At 44.2% G+C, this 14,649-nt stretch overlaps 1 protein-coding gene across 1 annotated transcript in view; it reads right to left on the bottom strand.

Annotated features, from left to right (window-relative positions):
* The window catches only part of MYO18B (myosin XVIIIB), a 248,035-nt gene that overhangs the window by 142,698 nt on the left and 90,688 nt on the right, over positions 1-14,649 (bottom strand). The window contains exon 22 of the mRNA XM_032883267.1: positions 4,540-4,605. Coding sequence (XP_032739158.1) covers positions 4,540-4,605 — 66 coding nt within the window. The remainder of the gene's footprint in view (positions 1-4,539; positions 4,606-14,649) is intronic.

The raw sequence follows: 14,649 nt of genomic DNA, 5'->3' as shown, positions 1-14,649 counted from the left end.
AGAGCATGGCCCCCATGAGTGGCATGGTCACCACTGGTAAGCTTATTAGAAATGCAGAATCTGGGACCCCACCCCAGGCCCGCTGAATCAGAGCAACATTTTAACATGAGCCTCAGGGAACTCAGGCACACATTCATTTGAAAAGCCACAGCTAGGAGGGATCTGGCCTAAATATCTCTGTCCAACAGAATGGCCTGGAGAGTGCGAGGAAACACACAGATTCCCAGGGTGTGCCTCAGGAAAGGTGGAATACAGGGGTTTAGCATTGGGCCTGGGAATGGGCATTCCTTCTGGTAAGGGTCTGCTAGCCCTTTGGGAGAAGCAGTACCTTTGGAATACTCGGTCCTGCCTTCTAAGGAGGGGCAGGGAATGCTGGGGGCAGTGAGGGCAGCCCTTTGTGGCCAGGAGAGGAGCGGGCCAGGCTAGTGCCTCCCACAGAAGGTGCTCAGGCATCTAATGGGAAAAACAGCAGGCAGCCCACGATTTCCAGGCCACTGCTCATCAATAATGGATGGAGGCCCCTTGGCAACAAAGTGATCGATGCCTCCTCGGCACCCTGCAGGGCCATCTTCCATTGACGGCGGTGCACACAGAAGGATTTTCGGGTCATCTGACGCTCCGGGGCTCCGGCCAGCATAGGCGGGCAGCCACCATCAGCCTCACCTCCCAGAAGCAAAGTAAAGCCTCCTTAACGGCCAGGGAGCTGAGTCAGTGACAGGAGCAGGAGTCCCTTCTCAGACGCCCATCTGCTGCCCGTTTCTATGACCAGTCCTGCTGTTTCTTTGCCAGAGGTGGCTCTGCCCCCCCAGAGTTGTTCAGTGTCTCCAAGGAACTCATCCATCTGTGACATTACTATCTTAATCAGCAATCATATCTTAATTAATGATATTCTCAAGCAATCGGGCATATTATCCACCAGGATTGGGGATTGGGACCAACCCCTTGACATACGCAGGGAAATATTTCATGTGTTTCATCTTATATGGTAGTTATGGCCATCCCCCACATTTCATGGAAGAAGAAACTGATGCTAATAATGGCGTTTCCCGTCCCTCCTCTCCACCAAGACCCTCCACCAGCAAGCGGCGACAGGGAGAATATCTCCTTCCACCTGACTCCAGACCTGACAGTTACCACTGAATGTAATTAACATTTGCATGGTATCTACGTTTTTCAAACCTCTTTCTCCTATGTCCCATTTTAATAAAGAGCAACCTTATGAGGACTCTCTTGGCCCAGGGAGAGTTTACATAATTGACTCCAGCCACAAAGCCAAGGTTTCCTCTGGCACCCCATTCTCATTGTCAACACGAAGCTTTGTTTCCTCCTTCGCTATGATGCAGAACCCTGAAGTTTAGGGTTGAATTGCAATTTGATTCCAGGTGGAACAAAGGGTCTCCATCAATTGGCCATTCCCCTAAACCTATTTGCTGTAATGGAGACCACTCCGCTTATCCCACGGTGAACCCTTCCCCGATGGAAAAATGAGAATTTGCACGCCCAATCAGTGTGAGCTGTTTTGCAACCTTTCCTGGCCTTACGGAACACTTCCAATCAGCCAGAGCCACCAAGGCAATTAGCCTCTTTGAAATAAAGACACGATTGACTCATTACCTATCAGATTGCCTCAATAATGACTGTATTAATTTCACAAGCTAGCGAGTCCCAAAAGCTGCTATAAAAAAAAAATCAATGATCAAAATGATGACAGCTCTAGTTCGTATATTACAAAAGGCGGCGGGCACTGCCAAAACCACTATTGATTAAGTATGAAGCTTTCATTAAAAAGATAATTGGAAACGACCATACACAGAGCGGGAATAAGTCATTGGCTGTGCAGAATCTTATCTTGAATTTTTTTTTTCCCTTTAAAGAGCATCTTGCCAACCACAAGGCCAACGGCACGTGGGTTTCCACCTTTCTCATAAATGTCATGGCCCTCAGCACAGACATTGATAAGGCCCCAGGGGCTGAGAATCACAAAGAAACATCTAAATTATTTGCTTTTCATGGGTCCAGTCGCTTATCGGACCCAAGCAGAGTGCAACGTCCCAACAGCCCCACATTTAAGGAATCTGTAGGGCCCAGTGCTCCAGCGAGCTGTTTTTCCTCAAAAAATGCGGAAGGCCACAGTTTAAAAAATCTAATAGGACCATAGCTTCCATATCTGGGCCTGCTGAGAAATTAGCTCCTGTCCCAGCCATTTTCCAGATTAGAGGAGATTCATTCTTTAAACACTACAATGTTAGCTTATTTGATAAATGTCTCGCCCCACTGACAAATGCATTTCACAAGTAAGTGACAACTGACTGATTTCCACAGCCCACTTGGGGGCCAGAAAGCAGTGGCTCCGTTTTATAGATAAGGGGACAGAGGTTCAGAAAGGCTAAATCACTCACTCATGATTCACAGAGTTAGGAAGTGGGGGAGCCCTGGTGTATGGCCCAGATGCACCTGTTCTTTCCTCCTCTTCAGGACCTTCCCACCTATGAAGTGTCTGACCTTGCCATGCCTAAGACTTTCATGTCCCCTGAACAATCACAGGCCGGCGTGGCTTCAAAACGATACACTGACTTCAATTTGCTCTTGACCGTTTTCTTAATGAATACCAGGTATTATTTGAGAACAATGGCTTTTTTTTTCTTGTTATTGGGATGTTTTGGCTTCTAGATTTCTTGCCCTCGCCATGTGAAAATGTGTATGAAGACTTTTCCTCCTCCACTTTTCTCCCTGTTCTACAATAGCCACTGGGATGATAGAGGCTGATTTTTATATTCATGAAAAAAAACAAAAAACTGCGTAATTATCCAGACCAGTGGTTCTCAAACGTGAACATGTGCTGGGATCCCCTAGAGGGCTTGTTACAAGTCAGACTTCTGGGTCCCACACCCCTGGAGTTTCAGATTCACTAGGTCTGGGTTGGGGGAAGAGGGGTGGGCATCTGAGCCTTGATGTTTCTAGAAAGCTCTCAGGGGATGCTGCTGCTGCGGCGGCTGGTCCGGGGACCATATTTTGAGAATTTCTGGCCCACAGGGATGACATATTTGGAGTCAAGAGCAAGTGCTCTGATTCTGGACTATAAAGACCTGTGTACAGGTAAAGACTATGTGATACATTTCCACTAATAAATAACAGACTCACAGTGTGTTGAAAAGACCCTGGGATTCAGGGCAATACCGGTTTTCATGGGAGCTGTATGTTTCAGTACTCCTGGCTAACCGGAAGGGCTTGAAAAGGGGCTTACTTTCCAGAGGTCCAGTAAAGAAGGGATTTACAAATTATCTCACAGGAAGTTTTGAGGGAAACGAGGAACAAAACAAGAAAGGCCAGGAAAAGCTCCTGGCCTCGGGCAGAAGCCCAGGGGACCCACAGGTTTGTTCCCTCTACAGGAAAGGTCTGAAAAGGTCCAGTTGCTGCCAAATCTTAGTGGGATAAATCAGACTGAGAACACTTGCCACCCATTTTAGCAGGAGCAAGAGGCCTGCAGGGAGAGGCTTGTGTGTTGACAGGGCAAGGAATTGTATGAAAGATCGTGAGCTCTCCAAGGAAGTGAGTGTGATGGGACAGGCTACTCTGGGTTCCAAGAATGGCTAATGGGCAGTGATGCCACCATGGTGGGCTTTTGGAGATGAGGGCCCTGCCCCTAGCACCTTGCATGGCAGCTGGATGTGGTGATTCACAAGGTTTATGAGTTGGTGTTTGTCAATCAGAAGATGAGTGGGAAAGCGAATGGAGCAATTTTTCCCTTGGTCTATTCTCTCTCTCGTTTCTACTCCTGAACTTTGACCCTTCTCCCCTGCCTACCACATGACTGTTGAGGTCACAATCTCTATACCCTACTTCCCAAACTAGAGCCCATGTAACACTAGTTCTGGGAGATGATAAGGGGTCTTCCACAAAGACAAAAGGGTGAGAGTCCCATGGTCAAATAGTTCGGGAAGCCCTAAATACCGTATTTTCCTTCTCAAAAGCTGAGAAGACATACGGGCATATGGGGACTCTGTGAAATTCTTCTCTAAATGTTGAAGCGTTATGGGAAAGGGTTTTGGCTCAACACCATTTGGGAAATGCTCTTTCTCTCAACATTAAAATCACATGCCTTCTCGTGGAACTCTAACTTTTCACTTACTGCTGTTAATAAGCCGGGAGTATAGTTTGGTTATTGTTGGTTGCAAAGTCAAAGTTACAGAGCTCTGAGTGAAGCTGAGTGTTTCTTCTCAGGTTTTACGGCAAGTCTTCCAAAGGCTCTGAAAGTCATACTAAGGAGCAAGATGTTAATGCTTCCAGACCATTGAGGTCCCTGGGAGGGGAACGAACCTCTAACAAATGATATTTCCCAAGTTATTTCCTCCCATATTATACCTATGTTATCTTCCCGGCCTTGTCAGATAAGCAGGGCAGAAACTGGCCAGCCCTGTCTTCAGTTTGCTGAAAAGTAGGCCCACAGAGCTAGCGGGTGGTGAAGTAGGACAAGAATTAGGGCTCATCTGGGTCTGCGACGGGATGAACGGGGAGACCTAAGAAAGTAGCTTTACTCACTTGGCTGTGCCCAACGACCACGGCCTTCTTCTCCAGGTCCAGGGTCTGAAGGAGCTCCTCCACAGCCTGGAGGAAGGAGGACAATTAAAGAGACACAGAATGAGACAGACTCCCATGGGAGGTCAGGCCGGCTGGCTGACTGGCTGAAGCACTGGGAAAGAGAGAATGAATGGTTCCACATGTCTGGGAGTCCGAGCAGCAGAGCCTTACCCCACGCGGACCAGCGCAGAAGATGAGCATGTATTAAGCACCTACTGTGTGCCATCCACTCTGCTGGGACCCTCACAGACACCATCTCCTGGCATCACCATGGCAACCAGAGGTGGGTCCTCACACCACCATGCCCATTTACAGAGGAAAAAAACAAAACAAAACCCAAAGACGCAAAAGTCGGTGAAAGGTGTGTTTTCCATAGGGAAAATAGTATGGCAGGCCCTTTAAAAATTAAAGACAGGATTACCATAGGCTCTAGCAATTCTCCTCCTGGGTGTCTACCCAAAAGAAGTGAAAGCAGGAACTTGAATAGATAGTGGGATGCCCACATTTGTAGCAGGGCTGTTCACAAAAGCAGAGAGGTGGAAGTAACCCAGGGTCCATCCACAGATAAATGGAGACACAAAATGTGGGATATACACCCAAGAGGATATTAATCAGCATTAAATGGGAAAGAAATGGAGCACCCAGGTGGCGCAGTCGGTCGGTTAAGCACCTGCCTTCAACTCAGGTCATGATCCCAGGGTCCTGGGGTCAAGCCCCACATCAGGCTCCCTGCTCTGTGGGGGAGCCTGCTTCTCCCTCTCCCTCTGCCCCTCACTCACACCCTGTCACTCACACACTCTCTCTCACCCTCCCTCTCTCAAATAAATAAAAATCTTTTAAAAAATAGGTAAAGCGATAACTTTTATGTTATGTTATGTATATTTAACAATTAAAAATACAACAACCAGTGAAGTTCTTTCTCCAAGGTTATAAGTCACATGGGGGCAGAGCCTGATTAGAACTGAGGTCTGTCAGGCGACATTGCACCAACTATGACTTAACCTCCCTGCATGCCCAGGATGGCTCCAGAGGTCCCTAGGCCACTAGGAATATCACATGTTATATCCCTGAAGTTTGCTGGGACAGCCTGCCCAGGACGCTACCCTTCCCCCATTCTACCTGCCAGAAACGACCTCACCTTCACAAATATTTCCTGAGTAAATGGTGTGGCTCTTAAGTGTCTGTGCCTGACCCAGAGTACGGGTTGGAGGAGGCTGTGTTTTCTTCATTTCTTATTTCCTCTGCTTCACCTGGTACTGTCTTAGGCACACAGTAGGAGCTCAATAAATATGATGATGGAGAGAACAAAGAGAGGAACCATCCTTCGGAGGTCGTGGGGGAGCAGAAGGAGAAGGGCAGGCCCATGCAGGAGACCTAAATTCACTCAGAGACATTTCCTGAACGCAGCCTTGGCCAAATCACAGCCATGTCGTGAGATTTTCCTTTGTCATCAAGATATGTGGGCTCTGAAACATATCTTGCCAGAAATGTGTACCCTCAGGAAAATACAGGTCACACCTGCTTCCTTGGTGCCTGTGATTCCCCTCTACGCCACCCTTCATGGACCTTCCATTTACTGAAAATCACAGTCTGTTTCTGGAATAAACGGTCAGAAAAGTAACCGCACATTCAAGAAACAAAAGGTATTCAGGGCTCGTGTAATTTACTAGATAAGTTTCAGTTCCATGGGTCATCGGCACCACAGAAAGTTTCCTAAGATACTATTAAAAAAAAAAAGCTTATTAAAAGTCTGGTCCAAGCCTATCATCTAAGAGCAATTTTCCTCCTCTGACCTCCTGGAAGAACATTCTGTAATGCCCTTCCCCCCAATTCAGTGGTTTTACTTATTACATTTTAGCCAAAAATGTTCCCAGGGAGCAGTAGGCAGCAGAATGCATAAAAACCAATATATCCAAAACACAACATCTTTTCTCTCTGCACAAGAGCAAAACAAAATAAAAATTGACTGAAAATAAGACGGATGGATAAAAAATAAATGAAACCTATAGCCAATGAAATTTTTCTGAGTCGAACTTAGTGTTAATACCCAGAGTAGATGTTTGAAGTGAAAAAAAAAAAAAAATCAGGATTTGGAGGAGGCAGATCCACCAGGACGGAGATCCTGACTGGTTTTACCACTCATAACTGTGTGACCTTGGACAAGCCCTTTGCTCCGAGCTCCAGACTCCTCTTCAGAAACACGAGGGAGAAATACCAGAATCTGTTCTGGAAGGTTCTGTGGTTGTTCCTGCAGAAGACTCCATGTCAAACCTGCCACATGGTAAGTGTTCAACAGACATGAGAAGTTAGTCCTACTAAAGTCCTTGAGTGAGTCCTACTGGTTTAGTCTTGGTCTAAACTTAGCACAATACAAACCAAGAACACAAACCAAGCCTCCTTTTCTCAAGTGTGCTCCCAATCACCCAATATCCAAGGATTCTTTCCCTTCTCCCCACTTTCTTAGAGCCCTATAAATGTCTGCATAGCCAAGATCAGGCCTAACAAAGGCATTCTGTCTTGTTCATCTCATTTTATAGGTAAGAAAGCTTATGACCCAAAGGATAGAGTGAACAGGGAGCTGCAGGCACTGAACCATCCTTCTTGCCCTCATTTTCCTCGCTGCCAAAATGGCGCTAAGATGCCCTGTGTAGACCATATAGGTGCTGGCCTGGTGAACTAAGACTCTGTGTAAATGTCTTTGGAAGTGATCTTACACTTGATTTCTCTTATTGTTATCATGATGAATATTACTCTTAGATTGAACCATATGAAATTGGCCCTCTTTTAGGTCAATTACCAGTGATTGGATTTATTTCTACACAATGTCTATCGCTACCCAGCAGCCAGCTGATGGAAGACAGGGCAAGAATTTGGATTACTGTAACAGAGTCCTTCCTTGTCCCTCCTCTTTAAGGAATCAGCTCTTCCACCCTCATTATCCAGACTCTGGAGGTTATCCCTCCCCACATGGAATGCAGAGTAACATGTTGGCCATTTTGCTCCAAGAAAAGTTAGCTCTTGTGCTTTGAGTCTGAGTATGGCTCTTGGTGCTTTCCACATAACTCATTTTATTTCCAAACCTCTGCAACAGATACTACTTGGTGCCTGTTTTGCAAAGAAAGCGAGGTCCCGTGTGATGAAATCACGTGCTAGGAAATGGTGGAGGGAGATACAACTCCAGGGAATCAGATTCCTGAGCTTGTTCTCTGCCCTCTGATGCTGGGATCCTCTCCAGCCCCATTACTCACTGGCCGTGTGACCCTGAGCATGCCACACATCCTCTCTGATCCCCCATGTCCTCTTCTCCAAGATGGGGTCATCACGTCCCATCATCCAAGGATGGAGTGGAGCTTTAATGAGGTCACAAGGTAGCATGTAGAAGTGAAACTTAGAGAATGGTGGAGGAAGGAGCTTGAGAGATCCTCTGTTCCTCCCAAAAAACAGTGATAGAAATGGATACAGGGCGGAGAAGTAGCAGGCTGAGATGACATCAGGTAGCAGGAGATCAGCTAGATAGCTTATCTGACCATTGTGAACACCTACAAATCCAATGGGAAATCAAAGAGAAGAAGAGCAACAACTCTAGAAACAGAAAATCGATCACTTTCTGAAAGGTAGGACCTGCGGAGAAGTGAATCCAAAGAGATGGGAAGGTAGACCTCAGGGGGAGGGGCCAGCTCCCGGCAAGCGGTGGAGCAACGGAGCCCAAAATTGGGACTTTTAAGTCTGCTCCACGGAGGGACATTGCTCCAGAGGCTAAACCAGGAGGAAGCCCACGCAGGGTCAGCGTAACCCCAGGTCCCGCAGGATCAAAGAAGGACCGGGGGTGTCTGAGTGTCGCATAGCTCGCAGGTATTAGAGCGGGGAAGCCGGCTACAGCGACAAAGCTGAGGAGTGAGCTCTCAGCTCGGGGTTACCTTGAACCGGTCGCAGGCTGGGTGAACTCGGAGCGCGGCCGGAGGCCATGGAGACGGAAGCAACCGGGCGCTTTTCTCCAAGTGCAACCAGAGGCCAGGGAGACGGGGATGGTTGGGCGCTTTTCTCTGAGGGCGCACTGAGGAGCAGGACGCCGAGCTCTCGGCTCCTCCAGGCCGGAGACTGGGAGGCCACCATCTTCATTCCCGTCCTCCAGAAATCTACGGAAAGCGCTCAGGGAACAAAAGCTCCCGAAGGCAAACCCGAGCAGATTACTTAGCGCGGCCCCTGGTAAGGGCGGTGCAATTCCGCCTGGGGCAAAGACACTTGAGAATCACTACAACAGGCCCTTCCCCCAGAAGACCAACAAGAAACCCAGCCAAGACCAACTTCACTCACCAAGGAGAACAGCAGAATTCCAGAGGAGGAGAAAGCAAATCTTATCTGGACAAAATGACAAGGCGGAAAAACCACAAAAAAAGGAACAAGAGGCAGTACTGAAGGCTGGGGACCTAATCAATACAGACATTGGTAATATGACAGATCTAGAGTTCAGAATGATGATTCTCAAGGTTCTAGCCGGGCTAGAAAAAGGCATAGAAGATATTAGAGAAACCCTCTCCAGAGAGATAAAAGCCCTTTCTGGAGAAATAAAAGAACTAAAATCTAACCAAGTTGAAAGCAAAAAAGCTATTAATGAGGTGCAACAAAAAATGGAAGCTCTTACTGCTAGGATAAATGAGGCAGAAGAAAGAATTAGCGGCATAGAAGACCAAATGACAGAGAATAAAGAAGCTGAGTAAAAGAGAGACAAACAAATACTGGACCACAAGGAGAGAATTCGAGAGATAAGTGACACCATAAGATGACACAACATTAGAATAATTGGGATTCCAGAAGAAGAAGAAAGAGAGAGGGGTGCAGAGGGTATATTGGAGAGAATTATTGTAGAGAATTTCCCTAATATGGCAAAAGGAACAAAAATCAAAATCCAGGAGATGCTAAGAATGCCCCTCAAAATCAATAAAAATAGGTCCACACCCCATCACCTGATAGTAAAATTCACAAGTCTTAGCGACAAAGAGAAAATCCTGAAAGCAGCCCGGGAAAAGAAGTCTGTAACATACAAGGGTAAAAACATTAGATTGGCAGCGGACCTATCCACAGAGACCTGGCAGGCCAGAAAGAACTGGCATGATATATTCAGAGCACTAAACGAGAAAAACATGCAGCCAAGAATACTGTATCCAGCTAAGCTATCATTGAAAACAGAAGGAGAGATAAAAAGCTTCCAGGACAAACAAAAATTGAAAGAATTTGCAAATACCAAACCAGCTCTACAGGAAATATTGAAAGGGGTCCTCTAAGCAAACAGAGACCCTAAAAGTAGTAGATCAGAAAGAAACAGAGACAATATACAGTAACAGTCACTGTTAGTCACAAGCAATACAATGGCACTAAATTCATATCTCTCAATAGTTACCCTGAATGTTAATGGGCTAAATGCCCCAATCAAAAGACACAGGGTATCAGAATGGATAAAAAAACAAAACCCATCAATATGCTGCCTACAAGAAACTCATTTTAGACCCGAAGAGACCTCCAGATTTAAAGTGAGGGGGTGGAAAACAATGTACCATGCTAATGGACATCAGAAGAAAGCTGGGCTGGCAATCCTTACATCAGATCAATTAGATTTTAAGCCAAAGACTATAATAAGAGATGAGGAAGGATACTATATCATACTCAAAGGGTCTGTCCAACAAGAAGACCTAACAATTTAAAATATCTATGCCCCTAACATGCCCATAACATGGGCCAACTATATAAACCAATTAAGAACAAAATCAAAGAAACACATCGACAATAATATAATAATAGTAGGGGACTTTAACACTCCCCTCACTGAAATGGACAGATCATCTAAGCAAAAGATCAACAAGGAAATAAAGGCCTTAAATGACACACTGGACCAGATGGACATCACAGATATATTCAGAACATTCCATCCCAAAGCAACAGCATATACATTCTTCTCTAGTGCACATGGAACATTCTCCAGAATAGACCACATCCTGGGTCATAAATCAGGTCTCAGATGGTATCAAAAGATTGAGATCATTCCCTGCATATTTTCAGACCACAATGCTCTGAAACTAGAACTCAATCACAAGAGGAAATTTGGAAAGAACACAAATACATGGAGACTAAACAGCATCCTTCTAAAAAATGAATGGGTCAACCAGGAAATTAAAGAAGAATTGAAAAAATTCATGGAAACAAATGATAATGAAAACACAACAGTTCAAAATCTGTGGGACACAACAAAGGCAGTCCTGAGAGGAAAATATATAGTGGTACAAGCCTTTCTCAAGAAACAAGAAAGGTCTCAAATACACAACCTAGCCCTACACCTAAAGGAGCTGGAGAAAGAACAACAAAGAAAGCCTAAACCCATCAGGAGAGGAGAAATCCTAAAGATCAGAGCAGAAATCAATGAAATAGAAACTAAAAAAACAATAGAACAAATGAACAAAACTAGGAGCTGGTTCTTTGAAAGAATTAATAAGATTGACAAACCCCTGGCCAGACTTATCAAAAAGAAAAGAGAAAGGACCTAAATAAATAAAATCATGAATGAAAGAGGAGAGATCACAACCAACACCAAAGAAATACAAACAATTATAAGAACATACTATGAGCAACTCTATGCCAACAAATTCGACAATCTGGAAGAAATGGATACATTTCTAGAGACATATAAACTACCACAACTGAACCAAGAAGAAATAGAAAACCTGAACAGACCCATAACCAGTAAGGAGATTGAAACAGTCATCAAAAATCTCCAAACAAACAAAAGTCCAGGGCCAGATGGCTTCCCAGGGGAATTCTACCAAACATTTAAAGAAGAATTAATTCCTATTCTCCTGAAACTGTTCCAAAAAAATAGAAATGGACGGAAAACTTCCAAACTCATTTTATGAGGCCAGCATCACCTTGATCCCCAAACCAGACAAGGATCCCATCAAAAAAGAGAATTACAGACCAATATCCTTGATGAACACAGATGCGAAAATTCTCACCAAAATACTGGCCAATAGGATCCAACAGTACATTAAAAGGATGATTCACCACGACCAAGTGGGATTTATTCCAGGGCTGCAAGGTTGTTTCAACATCTGCAAATCAATCAATGTGATACAATACATTAATAAAAGAAAGAATAAGAACCATAGGAGACTCTCAATAGATGCTGAAAAAGCATTTGACAAAGTGCAGCATCCCTTCCTGATTAAAACTCTTCAAAGTGTAGGGATAGAGGGCACATACCTCAATATTATCAAAGCCATCTATGAAAAACCCACTGCAAATATCATTCTCAATGGAGAAAAACTGAAAGCTTTTCCACTAAGGTCAGGAACATGGCAAGGATGTCCATTATCACCACTGCTATTCAACATAGTACTAAAAGTCCTAGCCTCAGCAATCAGACAACAAAAAGAAATTAAAGGCATCCAAATTGGCAAAGAAGAAGACAAACTATTACTCTTTGCAGATGATATGATACTATATGTGGAAAACCCAAAAGGCTCCACTCCAAAACTGCTAGAACTTGTACAGGAATTCAGTAAAGTGTCAGGATATAAATTTAATGCACAGAAATCAGTTGCATTTCTTTACACCAACAAGACAGAAGAAAGAGAAATTAAGGAGTCAGTCCCATTTACAATTGCACCCAAAACCATAAGATACCTAGGAATAAACCTAACCAAAGAGACAAAGAATCTATACTCAGAAAACTAGAAAGTACTCATGAAAGAAATTGAGGAAAACACAAAGAAATGGAAAAATGTTCCATGCTCATGGGTAGGAAGAACAAATATTGTGAAAATGTCTATTCTACCTAAAGCAATCTACACATTTAATGCAATCCCTATCAAAATCCCATCCATTTTTTTTTCAAAGAAATAGAACAAACAATCCTAAAATATATATGGAACCAGAAAAGACCTCTAATAGCCAAAGGAATATTGAAAAAGAAAGCCAAAGTTGGTGGCATCACAATTCCAGACTTCAAGCTCTATTACAAAGCTGTCATCATCAAGACAGTATGGTACTGGCACAAAAACAGACACATAGATCAATGGAACAGAATAGAGAGCCCAGAAATAGACCCTCAATTCTATGGTCAACTAATCTTCGACAAAGCAGGAAGGAATGTCCAATGGAAAAAAGACATCCTCTTCAATAAATGGTGCTGGGAAAATTGGAAAGCCACATGCAGAAAAATGAAATTGGACTATTTCCTTACACCACACACGAAAATAGACTCAAAATGGATGAAGGACCTCAATGTGAGAAAGGAATCCATCAAAATCCTTGAGGAGAACACAGGCAGCAACCTCTTTGACCTCAACCGCAGCAACTAGGAACATTGGAACCTAGGAACATGGCCAAAGACAACAGAAGCAAGGGCAAAAATGAACTATTAGGATTTCATCAAGATCAAAAGCTTTTGCACAGCAAAGGAAACAGTTAACAAAACCAAAAGACAACTGACAGAATGGGAGAAGATATTTGCAAACGACATATCAGATAAAGGGCTAGTATCCAAAATCTATAAAGAGCTTAGCAAAATCAACACCCAAAGAACAAATAATCCAATCAAGAAATGGGCAGAGGACATGAACAGACATTTCTGCAAAGAAGACATCCAGATGGCCAACAGACACATGAAAAAATGCTCCACATCACTCAGCATCAGGGAAATACAAATCAAAACCACAATGAGATACCACCTCTCACCAGTCAGAATGGCTAAAATTAACAAGTCAAGAAATGACAGATGCTGGCGAGGATGCGGAGAGAGGGGAACCCTCCTACACTGTTGGTGGGAATGCAAGCTGGTGCAACCACTCTGGAAAACAGTGTGGAGGTTCCTCAAAAAACTGAAAATAGAGCTACCCTATGACCCAGTGATTACACTACTGGGTATATATCCTAAAGATACAAACATGGTGATCCAAAGGGGCACGTGTACCCGAATGTTTATAGCAGCAATGTTCACAATAGCCAAACTATGGAAAGAACCTAGATGTCCATCAACAGATGAATGGATAAAGAAGATGTGGTATATATACACAATGGAATACTATGCAGCCATCAAAAGAAATGAAATCTTGCCATTTGCAATGACATGGATGGAACTAGAGGGTATTATGCTTAGCAAAATAAGTCAATCGGAGAAAGACAACTATCATATGATCTCCCTGATATAAGGAAGTGGAGATGCAATGTGGGGGGTTTGGGGGGTAGGAAAAGAAAAAATGAAAGAAGATGGGATTGGAGGGAGACAAACTATAAAAGACTCAATCTCAAAGCAGACTGAGGGTTGCAGGGCGGGGGGACGGGAGAGGGTGGTGGGAATATGGACATTGGGGAGGGTATGTGCTATGATAAGTGCTGTGAAATGTGTAAACCTGGCGATTCACAGACCTGTACCCCTGGGGATAAAAATACATTATATGTTTATTAAAATAATTAATTAATTAATTAAAAATGGATACAATTTTTGAAAGCAACAAGTTCAATACTCTGGAAATTGAGCAAGGGGATACAACAAATGGAGACGCATTTGTTAAAAAAAAAAAAAAAACAGCTATTCAATCTCAGTTAAGAACAGCAGAAGATTGCAACAATCTCCACCAGGGCTGTCCCAGTCCCCCACCAAGCCCTCGCACTATGGTAATGCACGCAGGGAGAGGCAAGCTGTAAAAAACAGTGGCTTTGTTGCCAGAGGGCGCTCACTTAGACGGAGCTAAGAACAGGAAAATTCCACGCCCAGGATCATTGTCACAAACAGTAGTGATCTTGGCAGCAAAGAAATGGAGAAGGTCAATAGCACAGCAAGCCTGAAATTGTTATCTGGATTGGGGCAAGCAATGAACATTGACCAGCCATGAACCTGGTGAAGGCACATGGGGAACGGACAGCCCTGTGGGCCTTGACAAGCCCCCACATGTTCCTGGCCATCTGGAGGGTCACACACAGGCTTGAGGCTACACACAGGCCCAGCTGAGACTGAGAGAACCCCTAGCTATCAACACGTCCCTATCTAAAGGCAAGGTCATGTACACAGACAGAAAATCTGTA

The sequence above is a fragment of the Lontra canadensis genome, unplaced genomic scaffold, assembly GCF_010015895.1.
Source record: "Lontra canadensis isolate GAN:19392208 unplaced genomic scaffold, GSC_riverotter_1.0 scaffold87, whole genome shotgun sequence".
NCBI lineage: Eukaryota > Metazoa > Chordata > Mammalia > Carnivora > Mustelidae > Lontra > Lontra canadensis.
This window is presented reverse-complemented; position numbering and strand designations above follow the sequence as displayed.